Source organism: Chlamydotis macqueenii, chromosome 5 (assembly GCF_036417535.1).
Source record: "Chlamydotis macqueenii isolate bChlMac1 chromosome 5, bChlMac1.mat, whole genome shotgun sequence".
NCBI classification, from domain to species: domain Eukaryota; kingdom Metazoa; phylum Chordata; class Aves; order Otidiformes; family Otididae; genus Chlamydotis; species Chlamydotis macqueenii.
Window position 1 is genome coordinate 44,394,395 of NC_141560.1, and position 22,084 is coordinate 44,416,478.

Here is a 22,084-nt window from a genome sequence, read left to right on the forward strand (position 1 = left end):
GCTAGGTGAGGAACCTGCTATTAAAATCAGATAATTAGACTTCATGCAATATTTTTTGGTCCTCATAATTCAACTTCTTCATGATGTTATTTCTGTAGAAAAGGCTAGTAAGGAACAGATCAAGGCAACACAGTATACTTTATGCCAAAAAAAAAATCCCAAACTCACACAACCTGGTTGATCATACTGCTTGTATCTTCTAATCTCTTCCTAAATTTTTGAAAATTTTCTACTTTATCATAATGTCTACTCTTTGTAGCAATAATAATTTCATTAAGTGTAATACACGTAAGATTGAGACAATATACGAATGTTAGCTAAACTTCATACCTCCACATAAGGTGACTAGCAGCAATGCTTGCTTCCTGCTGACTAAAGTAAGAATCAGTTGCTACATGTTAACATCTATCCTTGAACAGAAGGTGAAAAAAGACTTGAAACACAGATACTAGGGACACTAAAGAAAACTCCACTCAAAACGAACATACAGTTTTCCCAACTGCCAGAACAGGAACAGCAAATGCCCAGATTATTCTGACACATTAAATAATTTTCCATTAAAAATCCTGCAGCAGCAGCTGGGGCTAGGGCCAATAAAAGTCTTGGAACGTACATCCAAAATACACATTCTATACGCTGTTGACTGTGCCCCTAACATCTTCAACCACATTTACTCAGTAAGAGAACTCTACAGATACAGTACTTAGCACACTAACAGCTTATATTGCCTGCCAAATTCTACAACAGGCAGAGTTAGTTCTACAGAAATAGACATTAAAAACATGAGAAAAAGGTTTGCCAAGCTGGTATATCAAAAGAAACAGAAGTTCAAATTAAGGTCATCTGCAAAGATTATGGACTTGATAAAATAAGAAAATAATAGTATTTTTATGATTACATAGTAGTGGTTTTCCCAACAGGTTTGTGGACTACTTAGAAATCTGAAGAAGGTAAATAAGAAAAGCTATGCATATTGCTATTAAGCCAGAATTTTAAATTTACTGCACAAGATGCACTGGAAAATAGTTACGGCTTCTACAAATTAAAAGATACTGAAGACTGGTGTTGCAGAGGCATCTTGTACTCTGCTTTGAAGAGGAATTTATCTGTTTGATCAAGTGAGTAACAGAAGAACAGACATTCAGGCATTTAATTTTCAGTTTCCTTTGTGGTTTTGTGATTCTCAGCTGTGTTGTGTACATCCATTAAAACTTCTAGAAGAACTGTTAGCATCTTTCAAGCAGATTCACACACACTACATATTCACCACTTCATATACAGAATCACAAAATAGTTTGGGTTGGAAGGGATCTTTGAAAGGTCATCTAGTCCAGCCTCCTTGCAATATGTGGCACAAAGTCTCTGCTGGAGTGGAATATGGTAACTATTTAAATGGAATACAGCAAACTTGCTTAACAAGCCCCAGCAAAAGCTGTACCTTTAACAAAAGTAGCTGTACCTAACAGAAGCTGCATGAGAACCCAGAGAGCTGCACTGTTTAGTTTTTTACCGACAGACTAATTTACAAACCTCCTCTAGGAAAAGTTGTAGACAAGCTCTCTTAACAAGTCAGAAATTAAAACATAGTCTGGTACACCATCTTTCAAGATGCTTACTCTGAAGAAAAGGAAACACTTCCTGTTTTACTATCAGTAGCATATTAAATGTTGGAAAAAATATAGAGAACAAGTTACAGTATAACCCTCAAGTTGGAAGAAAAAAAAAATAGCACAGCTGGTTGAATAAAAGCCAATGTTCAGAAACGATACAGCTGTCTTGATTTTAGAATTTTACTTGTTTCTGCAACATTTCATTGCTAATCTGTGTAATTCAAAACAACAGTAGATTTTTACAGATGAGAACACTACTTCAAAAAAAAAACAAAAACCAAAAACCAAAACCCAAACCAAAAACCAACAAACAACTCCGCAATAAAATAGTAGTGGTATGGGAAACAAAAGAATGAAGCCAAGGCTAGAGAGTAAAGTAAAAGAGAGAACATATGCCTTCCCTACTTTAAAAAGGTTGTGATTTTGAAATTAAACCATTTAAACCACTACAAAAAGCTGAATACACAGTTATTTTAGTTTAGCTGACTTTATCAGAAATCTCTTTAAGCAAAAGAAGAAATGCTTTAGTACTGAAAACGCCAAGAAAATTTAACACTGTTTGGTTCATTTTCTTTATCATATGTATATAGGAATTGCTGTACTGAGTCAGCACCCCATTTCTGATGATGACTAAAGACAGATAAATAACAGTAGAGAAGAAATACAGGGCAATGACAAAGGAATACTTCTTATATACCAACGCAGCAGTTTGCAATCCTAGGATTTTTTTGGCCAAGGGCAATGTTTTCGCATTAAAGTTAAAATTTTCATTCATTAATTTCAATGCACTTTGAACACCAAATTGTTTGACTCTACTATATTCTAAGGCACGAATTCTGCAATTTAATCATGCACTATGCAAAGAAATAGCTCTTTTTGATTTTGAGCTGTCAGCTGACAACTTTACCTGATATCCCATCATTCTTGCCTTGAAATATCTAACTGGTCTTTCCCTATTTGTCTTCATCACAACACTAATTTATTTGTTGGCTTCAAACATCTCCTCCTCCCATGTCAGTCTTCTATTTTTAAGGCTCCCTCATGGCTCCTAATAGAGAAGGAGTTCCACAGTTCTACTCACCCTTTCTGCTCTTCTAGTTTTTGTGTATTATTTTAGATCAGAAAACAGCACATAGTAATGGAGCAATATAGCTTTATACAAAAGCAATATAGCTTTATACATGTTCTTTACTCCATCTCTAATTCTTAACATTGTTTCTGTGCAGTTTTTGGTGTGTTGTTGGTTTTTTTTTCGCTTGCTACTGATCTTAGATCTATATACTGAGTTACATCTAGTCCAAAAGGCTTACTCTAAGAGAACTAGCTGAAAATACTTGAAAAGGTCTTCAGAAAATTTGAATATGTAGTAAAGAACAGCTAGGAAAGGTAACAAAACTTGGACAAGGACATCAACTACCAACTTGTAGAGGGAGGTAAACTGAGGGAACAGTAAGTCTATTCTATTTCAGTCATCCAACATCCAAGCAATGAGCTAGAGCACTACATTTCAAGCAATGAATCTGAAGAATGAGTTCCAGTAAAAGCAGAATGACTATGATGTCTCTGAAAACAGTTTTGCTGGACACACACTAAGGCCAGCAAAATCATCTAGTCTTTGCTGGCCTCTGATGGTTGCCTTTGAAAGGAGGAGAAACCAGCTTGTGCAACCATTCTATTTCGCTCTGGAGTAGACAATTCTTATTGATGTCTGAGTCAAAAAGACGGCAGACAAGACACTCCAAATCCTGAAATACTAATATTATATCTTATTGAATGTCCCTTTCACAAGCCAGCAGTTTAAATGAGTTTAACTAAGGCCACTATCTCTGTAACATGGATTACCTACAGGTGGATGCAGCAGCACTCTGTTCGGTTCCAAAGAGCAGCTGCTTGCAAGGTTGAAGGTTTTGCTCCATCCTAATTCTACATCAAAATACACAACACTGCTTGGAAATACCTAAACAAAATCACCTGAAATGAGCAGAAAGACAGCACAACAATACATAAGATCCAAGTTGAACAATTCTGACATGTAACCTATCCATAGACCATAGACTCTGCACTGTGTGAACTTCCAAGTTCCCCAAACACAAAAGATATCAGTGCAGATGAAAGTAAATAAAAAAGATAACTATGTGTAAGGATTGTCTGGATTTTTCCACCAATTATGCGATTTGAGGATAATCTGGGAAAGATGTCCAAACAAGCATCAGGTGAACATTTGGATGACAGATGGACAGACATCAAGCTGGTAGTCATCTCATCTGCAGTTAGGTTTACGAGGCTATCACAGTAAGTATTGCCATATGTCCCTCAGACAAAGACGACATTTACTAACACATGGTACTGAGCAGCTATATATTGAGTGTTTTCAAGGTCTAGGTATAGTTCAGGAGGGATGCTCTGAATTTGTCGAGTCCAACAGCCTTCTATGTGAATATATATAGTGTGAAGGCACATACAAATGCTAATCAGAAGAATTTCAAGTTTTCTTTTGTTAGACATAATAGCTATTTCAGAGTAAAAAGTTAAAGAGCTGTATAATTACAGAAGTATCATGAGATTGAATGCTGTATATACACATTGATGCTTCCTGTCCCCTCAATTTAAGCACAGTTTTAGAAGGTGAAACATATTCATACCTCTAATGAAAAGCACTGAAACTGTTTCAGTTTTATGACAGTGACTACAAATAGACCACATATCCTCCAGAACTTTTAATTTCTTCCAAACAAGAAGAGTGAACCGACCGATACATCCATATAGGATAGTAATTCAAATGACCCATCATGATTACTTCATTGTTGACACAATCATTTATCAATATGACTGGCAATCAGAAAGTTGTTTGGATTCAGCCCCTCCACCAGCATGATCAAAAATGGAACGGAGTCCTGAGATATGTCTCTCATCAAGGGAAAAGGAACATGCAGAGTGCTGTACAACAGCAAAATTCGCAGAGGGGAAACCAATCCCAAGGAACCACACAACAGCAGCATAACTTCAGTTGAAAGGGACCTCTGTGGATCATCTAGTCTAATGGTCTGCTTAGAGCTGGTCTAACCTCTCAGTTAAGTCAGCCTGTTCAGGGTCCTTTCCAACTGCATTCTGAATCTCTGAAATGATGGAGATTCCACAGTCCCTCTGGTATCTGGTTCCTGAGCTTAATCACTTTCATTATTAATTTCATTTTTCTTTTAGATCCAGTCAGAATTTTCTCTGTTGCAACTTTTGTCCATTGCCCTTATCCTTTCACTGTACACTTCTGACAACAGGCTGTCTCTGCCTTTTCTAGTATGCACGGCATTTGGACCAGCATTTCAGAACCTGCCAGTTCCTTTCCCCACCTCAACAAATCAGAGAACTTACTCCAGTTAGTAGACAAGAGAATCAACAAGGAAATTTTAGTTCTAAATGCCTGTCACAGCAAAATGTAACCTGACAATTCCAGCTCTGCTACTGCATAAGGAAATATGGGAGAAAATCTCAGATATATTCACCTTCATGCCTTCTCTATGATGAAGCAGCATTAGTGGGTTACAAATGTAGCTCCTGTATAGCCTCAACTCTTTGTTTGTTTGTTTGCTGGTTTTTTATTAATTATAGAATAGGATACCATTGCTGGGAGTCAAGATAAACTTTGAAATTTAATCTTTAAGGACTGCAGATCACAAAGTTTTTATGTAAAAAAAAACCCACCCAGCAACAGAACACTCTTTGAACTGAATTCTTTCTTGGGGATTTCTTTAAGTAGAAAACTGTGCAAAGCACCCATAGTTTAACTCCTGATCATGTGACATAAGGTTTTCTAAACAGCTTTTCCTTGTAATCTCTTTATGATCTCTTAGTCCAGTTCCTTGGTCCTCCTACGCAATACAAGAAGCTACCTGTGGAAATCTAAAACATGCCTCCCACCCTCTTGCTGTCTCACAATCACAGGTGAGGAAGCCAACTCTGTAGGCTGGATTTCAAAACTGGGTAAGCAACCCGGCTTTTTATGAAAAACAAAAAGCCCCAAAACTAAACCTACATACCACACTGTAGAAGCTGAAAAACTAACACCCTGAAAATACAGGGTCTCCCTTCATATGTCAGGATTTCGAAGTAACTGAAAATACGATGGAAATAACTGAGTAGGATACTGATCCTCATTTATGGTAAAAACTGAGCATGCCTGATGTAAGCACAATTTATTTTATTTTTTTATTTACTTTTTTTTTGCATTTAATGATCACATTTAACAATAAGGCAGCAAAAGAACAGTACTTGGACATTCTAGCCTCTCTGTATATTGTACATAACCTAAAGAAAAACACAAAACCCACACCAAACCACAAAAAAACCCAGAAAAACAAGATACTGATTTTTATGTGCCACTCATACACTCAGTTCTAGACAACTGCTTTCCAAAAAATATGTTAGGGGTCTGTTTATTCTACTTCTCTGAGGTAGTTTAGTATCCTTGAATGCCAGAAGAATATACACTGTACTGTTCTAGTACACAGAATGCATTACTTCATGCTTAAAGCATCTTCTATCTCCATGTACAGAGGAATAAGGTACATCTGCCACAGTACCTGTCTAAAATCACAGATAAACCCAATATGTGACAAGATTGTAATAGTATGACTGGAAAGAGGTCACCTACCCTTCTGCTTCATGATGATCTCAAAAATTCTTTTTAGTCTAAATTAATCTGACCATTTGGAGGAAGGAACACAGCAAGTAAAAAAAAAGCTTTAGCTGCTGACAAAGATATCTACCATAAACAAAGGCCAGTGAATGTACTAGTAAAACTACTTATCTGTTAAAGAATCAACATGAAAGTGACAAAAAGGGATAGACAAAACAGATGACATCTATCCTGAAATTACTCCTAAGGCAACCCACGTCATAACACACTACAGCATAGACAGTCTCTTACCTGAGCTGGTGAGCACACTCAGGGGACTGCTGGAGGAAGTGAGTGCAGCGGTACCACTTGGCGTATTCTGAGCTGCACTGGCTGCAGCTGCTAATGCGGCCAGGTTCTGTAATTGCATCGCATTCAATCCTGCAACACATTGAAAAATGCACAGAGTTTCTCCTTTAATAGTCACCATTATCCAAGCTTAACAGATCCAGCAACCTCAGCACATCGCAAGGGAGTAATGGGAAGGAGCTTAAAACCAACAGGCTTAATACTAGTTACTGATCTTTTCTACACTGTGATTCCTTGTTATAACTAAAAAAAGAAATTTTTCTTTGCCCAGGTAGATGAGTTTCAGTAAAAGACCAGGTAGTCACAATCCCACATGTAGACTCCAGAGAACAGAAATTTTCAAGCAGTGTTTGCTCCAGTCACAAAAGCATAGCAGCTTTAATTGAGAGTTAGGCCAGGACCTGACAGCTCATCTGCAAGCTAGAGAACTTGTCTAGAAACCAGGCCAATAAATAACCTCTTCTTCTCTTGTGTCCCTCCAGACTCTTTGTATGGGAACAGCAACAACTGCAGAATTCTTTCAAGACGACCTACACACCACAGTGGCCATGAAGTCCCACTTTTAACCCACCATCAGCTGAGTATCAGCACATTTTGTTTTGTCCCCTTGGTAGCCAAGAAGCAACAGGCAATTGTGAGACAACATTACGTGGCAACTCCTGACCACAAGATCAGCCGACGTATGTGTAGCCTAGTCAGCTGGTCAAACAAAACTGGTAAGGAAAATGGGAAACATCAGGCATGTTGCGGGTAAGCAGCCAGGAATACTGCAAGGGGAGCAAGGTATCCCTGTGCTGATGAACTTTTACTGGTCAATTTACTCATCTGACTCACCTTAATTTTGAGTCATAATTTTTGACTGAAACCATTTGGTCAGTACTAACACTGTAGTTTGCCCTCTTCCTGCCATGAGATTATCAATCTTCTTCTGAAGTCTGTATTTTAGCCATCCTTTGGTAGGCTAGCTCCATTCTTCAAATTCTGCCTCTCCTCCCTTTCCCTTATTTCCCATTTTTGACTCTACCTTTGCTTATTCTAAGAATTCCTCCTCTTTTCAGACAATCCCTAGTAATTCTTCCCTACAAAATTAAATTAATAACCATTCATATAAAAACCATGTCCTAGGCAGATGTGCCACCTCATCTTTTGGATTCTTAATAAGTACTTGGTGACAAAGCACACATCTCAAATAATTAAAATCTCCGTTTTGTAATTTAAGTATGTAAACAGACAACATAAGAATGTAAGTGACAACACAGTATAAACTATTTATTTTCTAAAAAACTTCCACTACCTTTAGCATAGTTCATTCTTTTTAAAAAATTTTTTTCAATTGTTTTCTCTTTGTGACAGAGTGTTTCCCTAACCCCATTTAGTACCTGAAACAAGGTACTGCCTTTATTCAGATTCTCAAGGTGCCATTGTAACATAAAAGCATGAAGGTAAAACAAAAAAAGTTGTATCTTTTGTTTTTATTGTGCTACAGAGGGTTAAACGTGCAAGTGTTAGAGCTAGTGAAGAACAGAGCAGCTTGCTTTCCTTCTGAAGCAGTTTGGCACGTGCACACTGCACCTGTCCTCTTGTCATCACATTGTTTTCCCATCTGCTTGCAAACAGGGTCAAGATTAAATTTTGTCTACAAAGTCTGATATAGTTTGGGATCTAATTACCTACTTAATTTTTCTATGAATTTCAAGGAAGGAGATCAGCTGCAATGTTAACAGGACTTTGAAACTAAAACTCTTTCTGTGAAGAATCACAGACTTGGAATAATTCTTTCAAAACACCATGCAACATGCTATTTATACGCCTGAGTTGTCAATTTTTTAAGATGTTTTCTTAAATAGTGAAGACAGAATTACCCTGGAAACTTCTTAGGCAACCTCGGCTAGTTAGCCCCTGCCCCCTACCCCAATTCTTATTTCAGTAACAATTACCACGAACTGCTGTACTGTTTTTCTCCTTTATTACCATTTGCTTTTAAACAGACACAAGAGATGGGAAAAAAAATATCAGGACCATGCGCATCAGAAGCTCACCACCACACAGGATATTAGTGACACTGATTTTAAAATAATTGCTTTTGGCAAGAGTCTTAGGTCTAACATGAAAAAAGTACATATAAGAAGCTAAGGTTAGAATCAACTGCAAATCAAAGTTCTTACCATCGAAAACAAAACATTTGCAAAAGCTTGCAATTGTTACTGATTGGTATACCAACACAAGTCAGATGTACAAAGACATTTTACTTTCTTAACACTTTTAGATCAACATTTGCACAGATCGGGCATGTAATTGTGAACTACCATACGACTCCAGGAGGCAATTTTAAAAGCTGAAAATGTTCAGTATTAAGACCAAAATTATAGTTTTTCTGCCAGCAGAAGAATTTAGAGAATATGCCGAATGGAATTACTAACATGTGTTTTATTATTCCCCACACTGTGAAGACAGAGGGACAATCGATTTGCAGCTCCAGTACTGCTATACTTTGTGAATAGTCTGAGTAGCAGTCCATAGGAAGGAATTAATGTCATACCTATTAAGCTGATATTTCCCTAAAAGCAATGCCATAATCAATTGTAATTCAAATGAAGGCATTAAAGAACGTGAATGAAGGACTAGTTCACACTCCTACCAACACAGCATTTTCAACTTTGATGTATTTAAGAACAAAGAATTTAAAATGGAAACCTAAGAATCCATTATCACTGAAACACATGCATTAGTGCTTACTTCAAAACACAATGCTTCACATACACACCTGTTTGGGTGAAAACAAATATACAGAGCTATCTTTTTGTATTCACAAGGCAAGATAGTTTTCAATGCCAGAGGTAGAGGAGATCATCAGTATACCACAACTTACCTTGGGGACAACAGTTTACTAAGATTAACAAGGAACATTCATACTCGTAGCAGAGGATTCCTGTTATTCCAAAGGAGTGGGTAAACTCAGGACTACTTATTTCAAAATGAAGTTAATGTGTCTACAGTATTTGGCTACTTTCTCTACCCTCCTCCTCTTTTTTTTTGGCACTGAATTTGTCTTCTGGTGGAAAAAAACTCACCTCCCATTGGGTGGAGGCTGCTCAATGTGTTCAGGTTCCCAGATGACGCAGCTGCTGTCTGCTGAAGGAGCTGCAAATAAAGCTAGACATTACACCAAAAAACAAAACAAGAGTGAGAGTGAGGGCTGGCTCTGCTTCTGGGAGAAACTGCATCACACCACAGCCAGAGCGCCGTCACAAAGTGAATGCCCACTGCCCATGCACCACAACATAGCAAAGCTTAAAGAAAACTCCCATTACACAATACAGCCAGAGCACCACCATAGTGAAAATTCACGTTGCCCATCACACTGCAGCCAAAGCAACAGCACAATGCTTTCCTCAACAAACATAAGAAATGTTGAGGGAAGTTTATAGCTAATGCACCATGACAAAAACAGTAGAATTAGTAGTGAGAGAGAATTCCTACTACAAGCACCTCAGGCAGGATCACCACCCCTAAGGATATACTACCTCAAGCCAGACTTTACAGCTGACACTGCCAGCATAGCAGAAATGGCAAATGCCATACCAAAATGCCAAAACCAAAAAGACACCATGAGAGGGAACTCCCTACACCTTCCTTAAGCACAGTAGCCATGAGAGAAATTTGAAGCCTCAACTCAGAAGCTGAGGGATTTTCTATTCCTTTCTCTTTTTATAATAACAGGTGGTGTTATAAAAAATTCCTATCTACCAAACCTAAAGCAGTAGTAAAAGAGAGAATGCCCCCACTTCAACAGTACCCAGAATGAGGTGAAGTTTTCCTTTTCTGTTCTCCAGACCTCATATTGCATGAATACAGCTCTCACAGCTACTCTGGCAACTCACACGAGCCAGAGCACATCAGTTTATGAGAAGCTCACCCTTTAGGGACTCAGCAAAATCAACCAAAATCACTGACAAATAGCAGACGACGTTCTTTTGTGTAATTATTCTAAAGAGCAGCTTCTCTCTGCTTTCAGTGGGTGGGCTGTTTGTTTTTTGTTGTTGGTGGTGGGTTTTTTTTTTTTTTGGGTTTTGTTTTTTTTTTTTTTTAGGGAGGGGGTGGTTTGCTTTGTTGTTTTTTTTTTTTTTCTGTGCACTATCAGCTGCTTGGTGCTTCCAACCTGATCATCTTTTCTATATGAACAGTACCAAATACTGTTCCAGGTTTCACTGGAAAGTGATGAGAAATAAAGGCTGAAAAAGGAAAAATGGAAGAGGAATACAAGAACTGTGTCATCAGACAGGAAAAGGGCATTTATATGGGTAAACATTGAGACTATAATATATGAAGAAAATCTTCCAGCACAAAGTCATGCTAGAAAAGACAGGAAAAAAAAGTTTCAGTAGTCAGGGCTACAGTGACTGGGGTTGAAATCCTGATTAGCTGTTAGCACAAAACTTAATTTCAAGCCTTCTCATCCACAAAATGGGGATTAAGAACCCTGCTTCTATCTATCAGGAATCTTCTAAAAATGAACACATTAAACACTACAAGACAGTCAGACACTGTAATCCCTAAAGAGATGAGAAGAACCCAAATCAGAAACTCACTGCTAAGTACTGGGGTCCAAGTGCGTTGAGACCAGCCAGGTTTCCCCATACTGAGGCAGCACTGATCTGTTGCATTTGTTGTTGGAGCTGCTGAGCAATTCGTTTCTGCTCTTTGTCCTTCTGCGTGTCTGCAAATTTTACCACAATGGGAGAAGAGCAACCCTGCAAATAGCAATTCAAACAATTACATACTTACTATCCCCAGCAGTCACAAAAATACTGCATTAAGACCCAGTTATTGGAAGCATTTCCCTCCCCATACATACATATATTCAAACAGCACATTTCATTAAAGGTTCAAAATCTCATTTGCTTTTACTTCTTTGTAACTCTGGTATTTTCTCAGCAGATGAATTTTCTATCCCGAGCTCTAAAAATAGGAGCAGAACAAATACAATGGTCCAGGAGTAGTATTTGTGAAGAAACACACACTGCACTTATCCTTCTCTCCGCTCTCTAATCCTCCAAACTCCTTAGTGACTGCCTGACAAATTACATCACCTCCTGAAACCCACTAACTTGTTTTACCTCCATGGTTTGTGCTTGGTGCATTGCTTTGATTGCTGTTTGTGCCATGGCTCTTGTTGTAAAAGTCACAAATGCACAACCTGGGGAAAAAAAAAAAACCAAAACAAAAAGGAGCCAAGTCATTCACTACATCCACAATTACTAGGCTGAATAAAGAAATGAAAATGCCTCCGGTGGGATAGTGGGAGGTGGGGTCAGAGAAAGAGCTGAAATGCCACCTTGAGTAGCAAAAGGCAGCATCCAGCGGAGAACTTCAAACTTAGAGAAGCTCCCTGCTTACCTCGGCTCAGCCCATCTGGGCCCCGCAATATCCTGCATTCTTCAATCTGCCCAAAGGGGGAGAACATCACTCGGATATCATTTTCATTGCACTTCTTGGATATCATTCCAATAAACAACTTCCTATCTTCTACTGCTAAGAAATCAAAGGACAAGAGTATTACCAGCAAATATTTGCTTGCTAGATCTTATTTTGTCAAGTCTTCTCCATCAACTGCAGTTGTTTCCCTTGTATTTAGGGTAGGGGCTTGTCAGAAACAGATTCTCAGTAATGGAATCTCTTCTGTTTAAGAGGGTGCATATAATAGATCTCAATGAACCTGAAGGATGCCTGTTTTATGTTTACATTTTGCTGACCATTTCTTCCTTGCAAGCCTGTGAACTGCAAGAATGTAAGAAAAGGAAAAAGATATATCAGATTCAGCACTTCCCTGTAACTCCTACACTCAGTTCCTGGTGAGTAAGAGAGAACACTTGTACGTATTTTATTGGACTATTTTCATCCCCTCTCCTCTGTCTCTTCTGTCTTTATATTACCAACATACCTAACTGTATCTAAGCAAGTGAGCTGCAGAAAGCTTCTTTCGATCCTCTTTATCATGCCCATCACTTAAATTTAGATCTGCTGATTTCCTCACGCTTCTGCCTCAACAGCAGAAGCAACAGCAGTGGCTAAAAACAGAACAGTTTTAGTTGTGTTTCAGATTAGTCCATTCTGATCTGTACGAAAAGCATGAAAATAACACCTCAAACCAGAATGGTGAACTGTGTGCTACTGTATTTTGCCTCTAAATGCCGATGCTACTAGATACATTAGAGTTAAAGAATACCTTTCAGTGCAGAGACTATTTTAAAAGAAATGGTCCAGAAAGACATTTCTCTTAACTTTTCAGTTAGTGGTTACTAATGCCACTTGAAGATTACTTAAGAGAGTGGGGTAAATTTGAATCCAGACCAAAACTTTATACCTCTCGTTTTATTTATTAAAAGATGCTAATCACCTCTGAAATACTTGCTTTTAAAGGATGAAGCAAATTATGCAGAATATAATTTGGCAATATAAAACAGTTTGCAATTACAACATTCAGGACAGTATAAAATATAATAATGATGAAGGCTGTAGCACAATTTGAAGATTCAAGAGAGAAAATCTTCTCCTATTTAGTGCCATAGTGAGGGAAAATCAACTTATTTGTGTCTTCTATGGTGTTGAAGAGGAAAATTCCAAACTATTCCAGCTGACATGACTTTGACTATTAAATCTTAGTGATGTACTCAGTTCACCTTCAACTCTTAGAGCAGAAAGCTGCTTTCAAACTCTATTTGCAGGCCATTTTACTTCAAGAGATCCAGAATCCCTTTTATTAATGGCAAGTTAAAATACTTTAACTGATGCTTTCTTATTTCATTTTCACCTACACCTTTTAGTAAAACTCATATAATTATATAATAGCCTCAGAACCATCACTCTAAAATTCCATTAATCCTTTTTTCCTCTTCCCATTATTTTCCCGGGATATCTGTGTGTGTGTGTATAATGCAAGATAATTTTTAGTTTAGAGAACCTAATCTGTTCTCCTCCCAACAATACTTCAAAAGAATTATTCCTTTCTAGATATACTTACACAGAAACATATTCTGTATACACAGAGGAATGTGCAGATGGAATTACTCTCTATTATGTTACCCGTATATCCCATCTTCTGTTTTCAATTACCTTAATATGTACGCTTTCTGCAATCAAGACTATCTTCTCTCTGATGCAATGCTAATCTTATAGTAACTATGACAAATGAAAAAAAAAAATTCAGCCGAGCCTAGAAAGGCTGAAACTACAAGATGTTAAACACTTTCTTTGCTTACCTTGCAGCAATATATATATAGACACACACACATTTGAGCATGTTTGTATGTACATAAACTCATGTATGTATATAAACTCATCATGGAAATACATGAATAAGTTATCATTTACCAATGGCAGATGCCAAATATCTTAATCCATCTGAAACGGCCGATGTGCAGAAATATTCACAGCTTCTTCTCTACTGAACTGTTATGAATTCTCCATCTCCTTTGTATAATATAAGTAGTTTTGACTTCCATTCTAGCTGTAACAGGCCTTGCTTCAACTTGATTAGGCCCTTGAAAAAGCATTTCTAGATTTCACAGAATCATAGAATAGTTTGGGTTGGAAAAGACCTTAGAGATCACCTAGTTCCAAACCCCCGCCACAGGCAGGAACACCTTCCACTACGTTAGGTTGCTCAAAGCCCCATCCAATCTGGCCTTGAACACTTCCAGGTAGGGGGTATCCACCACCTCTCTGGGCAGTTCTCTGTTCCAGTGTCTCACCACCCTCACAGTAAATAATTTCTTCCTAATATCTACCCTCTTTCACTTTAAAACTGCTTCCCCTCGTCCTATCACTACACTCCCTGATAGAGAATCTCTCCCCATCTTTCCTGTAGGCCCCCTTTAGGTACTGGAAGGCCGCTATAAGGTCTCCCTGGAGCCTTCTCTTCTCCAGGCTGAACAGCCCCAACTCTCTCAGCCTGTCCTCACAGCAGAGGTGCTCCAGCCCTCTGATCATCTTCGTGGCCCACCTCTGGACCTACTCCAACAGGTCCATGTCCTTCTTGTGCTGGGGGCTCCAGAACTGGACACAGTACTCCAGGTGGGGTCCCAAGAGAGCAGAGCAGATGGGTAGAATCACCTCCCTTGACCTGTTAGCCCTTCTTTTGATGCAGCCCAGGATGCAGTTGGTTTTCTGGGCTGCAAGCACACAATGCTGCCTTATATTCAGTTTTTCATTCACCAATACCCCAAAGCCCTTCTCCACGGGGCTGGTCTCAATCCACTCATTGCATAGCCTGTATCCGTGTTTGGGATTGCCTTGACACAGGTGTGGTACCTTGCATCTGGCCTTGTTGCACTTTATGAGGTTCACAAGGGCCCACCTCTCAAGCCTGCCAAGGTCCCTCTGGATGGCATTGCTTCCCTCTAGGGAAGCACAGCATTCAGCTTGGTGTCATCTGGAAATTTGCTGAGGGTGCACTCAATCCCACTGTCCACGTCCCCAACAAAGATTTAAACCACCTTAGAACAAAGAAGAACTCACTGGATGTTTCCCTAACTGACAACATAGCTCTAGCATAAGCAGCAGCAGTGGGAGATACCGAGTCATGCAATTTTAGAGACATCACTTATGCTACCTACTGTACAGAAAACACTTTTTTTTTTCTTTAAAAAAAATCAGGTCTCCAATTCAAGAAGACTTCATCAGAAGCTTTTCAACAAAAGAAAAATCCTCAAGCTTCCCTCCCTATTAGCACAAATAATGCCACCAAACTCAGACTTTAGTAAAGCTTACCATTACTTTTTTCACTGTCAGCTGGTTTCATCTGGATAGGATGGTGCATCTGAAATGTAAAAAGAGTATTTAATCCTAGATGCATTCACTTTATATTACATGAAAGACATCCCAAAGAATTGTGGAAGAAAGAAACGGTAGCCTAAATTGCGTCTATAGAAGTGCATATGTAACAATACATACATTTCTAGAAGAAAAAAAGCTTTCCTAATGATATGCCATCATTCCTCCTTTGAGAGCGTCATAGGAGCTATTTCCACTCACCTCACTACCATATTATTCTCCCAAATGCTCCAAAATTCCCTTAAGATTTGTTATCATACAAATCTGATGACATTGCTCTTTTGAATAGTTCTTTTAAAACATTATTTGAGGGCAAGGTAACATATGTTTACACACCAGTGGTGCCAGAGCTCAGAAAAACAAGATAGAGTTGTGAAGAAAGCATGGCTCTTCTCTTACCCCTGGGAGGATCTTCATGTTGTGAAGAGCATTCTGTGCTTCTAGTGCAGCTTTACGGGTATAAAACGTAACAAAACAGCACCCTGCAATTGAAAGAAAATGCTGGTCAAGAAAATACACTATGAATTGTGAAGTGCTCTACAAAAATTGCACGTCCCACTCCTATCCTTCCAATACAAGATGTATGACAAGTAGAAGAGGTTAGACCTGAAACTGAAATAGGTAGGTACCTGATTGAAATAGGTAGGTACTACTGATTGTGACTGTTTAAGAAAGATTTCTAATAAAATAGGATATATTCAGAACTGACCAAACATCACCAATACACCATTAAACCAAACATTTAGATACATGTACCAAGTAATTGTTGGCTACTTCCATTATAAAACTCAAAAATCATTTGCTAGTACCAAAAACTTATCTATTTGCACAGGAAATAAGATATTGCATATAACTGAACTGCAAATCCAGGTACAGCATTTAGTTAGGATTTAATGTACACAAATGACTAAGACCTCAATTTTTTATTTTATCTGGAACTGTGATGCTTCCAGCAACATTTTGATCATATCATAACACCACAATGATGCTATGGAGCAGCAAAATATTAATTTGATATTCTGCTTAGCAATTATAATCCACACTCTTCAAGCATCCCCATCACTTCTGAGATCTAAAAAAAAAAAACCAACCAACCAACCAAAAAAAAAAAAAAAAAGAAAAAAAAAAACAAACAAAAAAAAACCCCAAACCCAAAAAAACTGTTTTCCTCAGCCAAGTTCATGACTGGCTTACAGTCCAAGTATAATTAGACACATACACTTAAAGACTATAAAGCCTGGGCTTGCACACACACCTGGTCACACAGAGCTCCAACACATAGAAATGTCTGAATAAGCAAAGTTAACTATGTGAAAGCAACTGAGATCCCAAGTTTCACATGAGAAGTACAGAAGTTCTCACCTTTGCTTTGAGGAGGGTTTTGGCTCCTGTCCCTCAAGACATTGATTTCATAGACAGCACCATACTGTTCAAAAAGTTCTCTTAGATCCTTCTCACACCAGCTCCGTGGGACCTGACCCACAAACATCTTGATAGCATCTAGATCAGGTTGGTCTGGGTGATCCAGTGTGCCATTCATTTTCTTTGAACTACGAAAAACAAGAAGGAATTTCTGGTTTATATCTTTTCATAGATTCTAGATAATATTGCAGCTAAAAGAAGTATGCTTACAGTGAGATAAATATATATATATACACACACACTTCTACACATATATAAATTTATAAGATTAAAAGAAACACATAAAGACAGATTCTTGCACATTCCTTGTCCTGCATATTCCTCAATATTCAAAAACATCATTCACATTCATTGGCAAGCTGTGTACTTGGAAATCAAACACATTCTACACAGCTGTTTAAAACTTCTCTTAATGTTTGTTCCTACAAAGTAGTCAACATCTGTGATTTAGGACATAAATCTTTTGAGAGGCCTGAAAAATATCACTAGTTCAACCATATAAAATTTTACAGAAAAAGAAACCAGAACAGGAAAGAACCTAAACTCATACTATTGAAGTTATCAGTAACCACTGAAAATGAGAGGATAACTATTTTTTTCAGTGCTTTTAAATGCGACTATCTGGAAGTGCTTCCCAGCATGAAGATCAATCTTAAAACAGAGAAACGGGTACAACTGAACAGATGAGCAGTTTCATTAAAAGTTTATAACGCAATACCTCTTTGTGAAACTAGGGAGCTTTCAATAGTATTTGGAAGAAAAATAGGCTTCAGTTGTACAGGAACAGGTTGGGATTGGACAATCTAATTAGTAACAGACTGAATCAAGTTGAGTAATGGCGTGTTGTTAACACAGAAAAAGAAATAACTTCTTAGACTACAACAACACAGAAGTTTTGAGTATTGGAATCTATAATAGGCTTCAAGGCTTTACATCTAGCCATACGAACAGTTTACGGCCTATTGATAAAACGGTGTTACACTCCACTCAGCTAGCTGACAGTCATACACTGCTTTCTGCCTTGACTCCTTGTTGCTTGGCAAATGCATGTGAGGTCTTGTTATCGGCAGTCACAGCCTGGTACACCACAGGCCCTATCTCTGTAGGAGACGGACAGGAATGACATCCTATTGTAGCTACAGTGATTACTAGGTTAAAGTTGCTGACCAACCCCAGCATAATCTAGAAAGGACACGAAGAGTTGAATAGTAACTATACAATGATTCCCCCTGCCCCTAAACTCTCTGTTAAAGAACACAGGTGGCCTTCTTCCAGAGTAGTCAGCTCTCTTAATCTCCATTTTTTTCCTTTAAAGATAGTTTTTGAATGGCTTATTAACTGCACATTACAGTAAACAATGTTCCTCTCCCTGTCCATCTGCAATCATATTCCCCACTGAATATAATTAAAAAAAAAAAAAAAATCCAAACCAGATAATCTTTAGTTAATTTTTCCCCTCAATACACTGCTGTTCAGAGCTTAAGGAAAAACTGATGCCAGGGAAGCTCATAATTTTGTAGCTGTATGAACAGACCTAAGAAACAACAAAGCTTCTTACTAGAAGGGAAGGGAATCATCATTAATACTTTCACTCCTCTCTACCTTTCCACTCAGAAATGGTCTGCACCTCTTCAAATAGCTAAGGCAAACACCACCTTTTACAAAGATGTAAACTACCTCTTTTCATTCTAAATGAGAACAACTGGAAATCATTCACCGTCCTCCAATAATAATTTTCAGCCCTGCCTTCTATGCCATGGGTAGCTTCAAGAACACAGCATGGCTCCTCGTAACTGGGCAACTCTTAACGTGACCTCCACAGTATTCAAGGAATCTTTCACTCCTAATTAAAAGGTATAGTCTGGAGTCATTAAGAGGGAAGAATAGAAACCGTTCTCCAAGCAACTGATTTAAACAATTGATTTTATATCAGCACCTGTAGCATAATATAAAGAGTACTGTCAAATAGCTTTATTCCTCATTAGCCCTCATCCCCAAAACTATCTGACCACCTTTCCCCCTATCCAGAATCCAACATCAATTGTCAACGCCCACTAGGATTCTTCTTCTCCTGTCTCTCTTTTTCCCCCCTTCAAGGGGAGTTCACCAGACAGAAGAGGCTTCAGAGCCAGCAATTCCAACTATCACTTTAGATATAAACTTAGACATGGAGACAAAATACTTACACAGGGCTAGCATTCAAGGAGCAATGGTCCACCATCATCTCTGGGAGGAAATCCAACTTGAACGCAGCCATCACCTCAGTCTGTGACAAACTACTAACACTAAATCAGTGTATTGCCTAACCCCCAAACAACGCCACTTCCAAAAGTCCTGCAGGTCTTAACACTCAGTCACACAAAAACCACCCAAACCACAGAAACAGAAGCTCGGAGACCAGCAATAGACACCACAGAAACAGGCTGGACTGGGAAAGGGACATGGAATCCCAGATTAAAAAGGGGATGTGACCATGTGAAGGGAGGCTCAGCTTAATACACAATGAAAATGCTGATGCACTGGGCTTGTTTTGTGCAATTTTCCCTGGCGAAGCAGTACTGAGTGCACTGTCAGATAAACAGAGTGTCAGATCCATGAAGATAGCAATGGGTAACAGAGCAGAAAGAATACAAACTCCAGTCTTTCCACCCCCAACTAACTACTTGCCTCCCAAAATGGCAGTCCAAGGCCTTGAGGTTCAGACTGACATTTCCCATATCACCAATATTAAGGTGTGAAGTCAAGGGGTTCCTTCACCATAAACACTTCTAATGACTAATCTCACTCTCTTCACCTTGTGCGCTATTTTTGACATGATTCTAACTTCTAGGGAGAAAAACGCCAACTAAAATGCTTCTCTGAATCTGCCCAAAATATCAAAGCTAAGAAGATTTGATTACTCAAAAATTCCTTACCTACCACAGAACAGCAAAACCTAGTCCTTTTATAGGAGCACAACATATACTGTTCTGGAAACATCACTTTGCCCATCATGCATCTATAAATCCAGAGATACACAGAGCCTACAGATGATAAAGAAAGAGAAAACCACAGTAATCTGTTGAAAACTGTTTTACAGTCTTCAAAAACACTGATCAGAACACCTCAGCTGCTTCATCATTAGAACAGGAATAAGATGTTGATCAAGGAACTGTGAGGTGTATTTATACACACAATATAGATCTCTTGTTAAATCTCCAATACTCAAACTAATCGGGAGATAATATGGATATTCCTAGCTGCATTGGGAGATATAGAAATATTTCATTGCAGAGAATGAGTGCTGCAGAGGCAGCTGGGTGCATTTGAACAGTTCATGAGGGTGGAATCACTAATTCAAGTCCAACATGAACTCAGATAAGCCTTACATCTATGGTTGATACAACCACAAAATAAACTCTTAAGAGTGCCCAGAAATGCATGCTGGGGCAGCTGCGATCACTTCTTCCTTGTCTGTCAATGCCTGTAACATTCATTCCTTCTGGTCTTCCAGTCATCTTTAGCTTTTTTAAGCAGCCAGTAAAATACCCTAGCAGGCAGGCATGCTCACTGTATGTTCAATGAAAGATGATGCCAGCAACAGATACTCTAGAAAATGGCTTTTAAAAAGGTTATCGAGAATGATTAGTTTACTGAGGAAAATCACTAAGTCATTATGATTTGATTCTACACTCACCCTTTCCCTCATTTCTCTGCTCCTCAAAACTGAAGTAATATCTTCTTGTTCCATTAAGACAAAACTGCAACAAGTTACAGGCACTGTCATACTGTTCTACACCATGTCAAATTCAGTCTACTGGCTTTGATAATCAAAATATTAGTTTTGTGTAACTATCCTGCTACGTATTAATTCTTGTTATACTTGCTCTGTAATTTCTCCTGTGATGTGCTCATTTCATTTAATGAATAGTGTCAAAAATGTTTCACATGCTGTTATGTACAATTTGGAGGAAAGGAAGATTCCATACTAGAACTGTGAATAAATATCTGAATATATGTTAGCCAAGAGTCAGCCCCTCAGGGTACCATACCTCTGCAGTAATTATGGTAACTTCAGTGACAAAGCACTGGCGTACGAAGAGGTTTGTTTTGACACTATTAAGTTGAAGGCATCAAGCTAGTGAAATGAAGAGACTTACAGACTTCACTTGTGAAAATACCCAAAAGTGGAAAAAGATGGTATTTTGCTACTACATAGAAATAAGAAGAATTATATAAGGAAGTAGTGTTCCTCTGGAATTATAAAAAACAAAAGTTATCCTAGCCATTGCTCACAAAGAAAGAAAGAAGAGAGCTAAACATACTTATTTTTTGCTCAGATGTCAAATTCCTGCTGGCTTCCAGATCCATTCTTTGACTGTTTCTATTGAAAGGATAATAGAAACAATGTCTGAAATGCCAAGCTCTGTGGACTGCAGCTACACATATAAATGTGGTGCTAATGTGACAATACGAACATTAAAAACTTCTACATACTACAGATTAAATCTCACTTTTTTTACAATTCTGAAGATTATGCTGCAGAGTATATCACTATATATGCTCCTCAGAGATTTCAAAGTATAAAAATAAAAGCAAAACTTTTAAGTTTACAGAATTACATCACATCCTGGGGCACAAAACCTAAAAAAAAAAAAAAAAAAAAAAATCACCCCACAAACAAAAAAGCCTGTGTCGTGTTTTCTTTCCTAAGAAAGCCTTGTTCATTTCAATGAGCAATTAACTCTGAAAGCTAAAGATAAGCACCATCTTTTATTTTATACACTGTGAACCTCACACATATACAAATCTGAACCTGATGGACTACTGGGATGGTGAAAGCAAACTATGGGAAAGGATGCAGGCTATGGGGAAATCAGACGCTGTGAAGCTTTGAAGGAGACAGGTCCTAGAATAAACTTCCCCTTGTATTATCCGTGCATATCCAGATCCCTGCAGTGTTGCTGAATTGCAGTTTTGTTTTTTAACAGATAACCCCTAGGTTACATGCATCAAAATACAGTAACTACTTGTCAATATTTTGTTGTTTCATTGTTGATCATGTAAGCATGTGGTCCGAATTTTTTCTATGTTGAAATCCAAACTGCCTCCCCATGCCTCACTGGGTACAAAAAGCTCCTTACCTAGTTGCCAAAACTGCAGTTTCTTCCTCTGCCAATCTCTGTGACAGTTATGCACTGTGGGTACACAAATCTGACACATTCAGAACGTTGAACTTACCATCAAAATACATGATGCA

The 22,084-nt window shown here is 38.3% G+C and overlaps 1 protein-coding gene across 17 annotated transcripts in view; it reads right to left on the reverse strand.

Annotated features, from left to right (window-relative positions):
* The window catches only part of CELF1 (CUGBP Elav-like family member 1), a 66,988-nt gene that overhangs the window by 19,826 nt on the left and 25,078 nt on the right, over window positions 1–22,084 (reverse strand). For 9 of the 17 annotated variants that reach the window (XM_086748066.1, XM_086748067.1, XM_086748063.1 and 6 more), the window contains 9 exons: window positions 16,786–16,973; window positions 15,823–15,905; window positions 15,361–15,409; window positions 11,989–12,123; window positions 11,709–11,788; window positions 11,181–11,342; window positions 9,663–9,744; window positions 6,535–6,663; window positions 1–17 (listed from right to left, as the gene is read on the reverse strand). The exon at window positions 1–17 is cut by the window's left edge and continues 97 nt beyond it. In XM_086748066.1, coding sequence (XP_086604192.1) covers window positions 1–17; window positions 6,535–6,663; window positions 9,663–9,744; window positions 11,181–11,342; window positions 11,709–11,788; window positions 11,989–12,123; window positions 15,361–15,409; window positions 15,823–15,905; window positions 16,786–16,963 — 915 coding nt within the window. In that variant the 5' untranslated portion in view covers window positions 16,964–16,973. Of the gene's footprint in view, window positions 18–6,534; window positions 6,664–9,662; window positions 9,745–11,180; window positions 11,343–11,708; window positions 11,789–11,988; window positions 12,124–15,360; window positions 15,410–15,822; window positions 15,906–16,785; window positions 16,974–21,149; window positions 21,209–22,084 lie in introns of all 17 variants that reach the window. The other 8 variants (XM_086748070.1, XM_086748080.1, XM_086748078.1 and 5 more) reach the window with 8 other exon arrangements.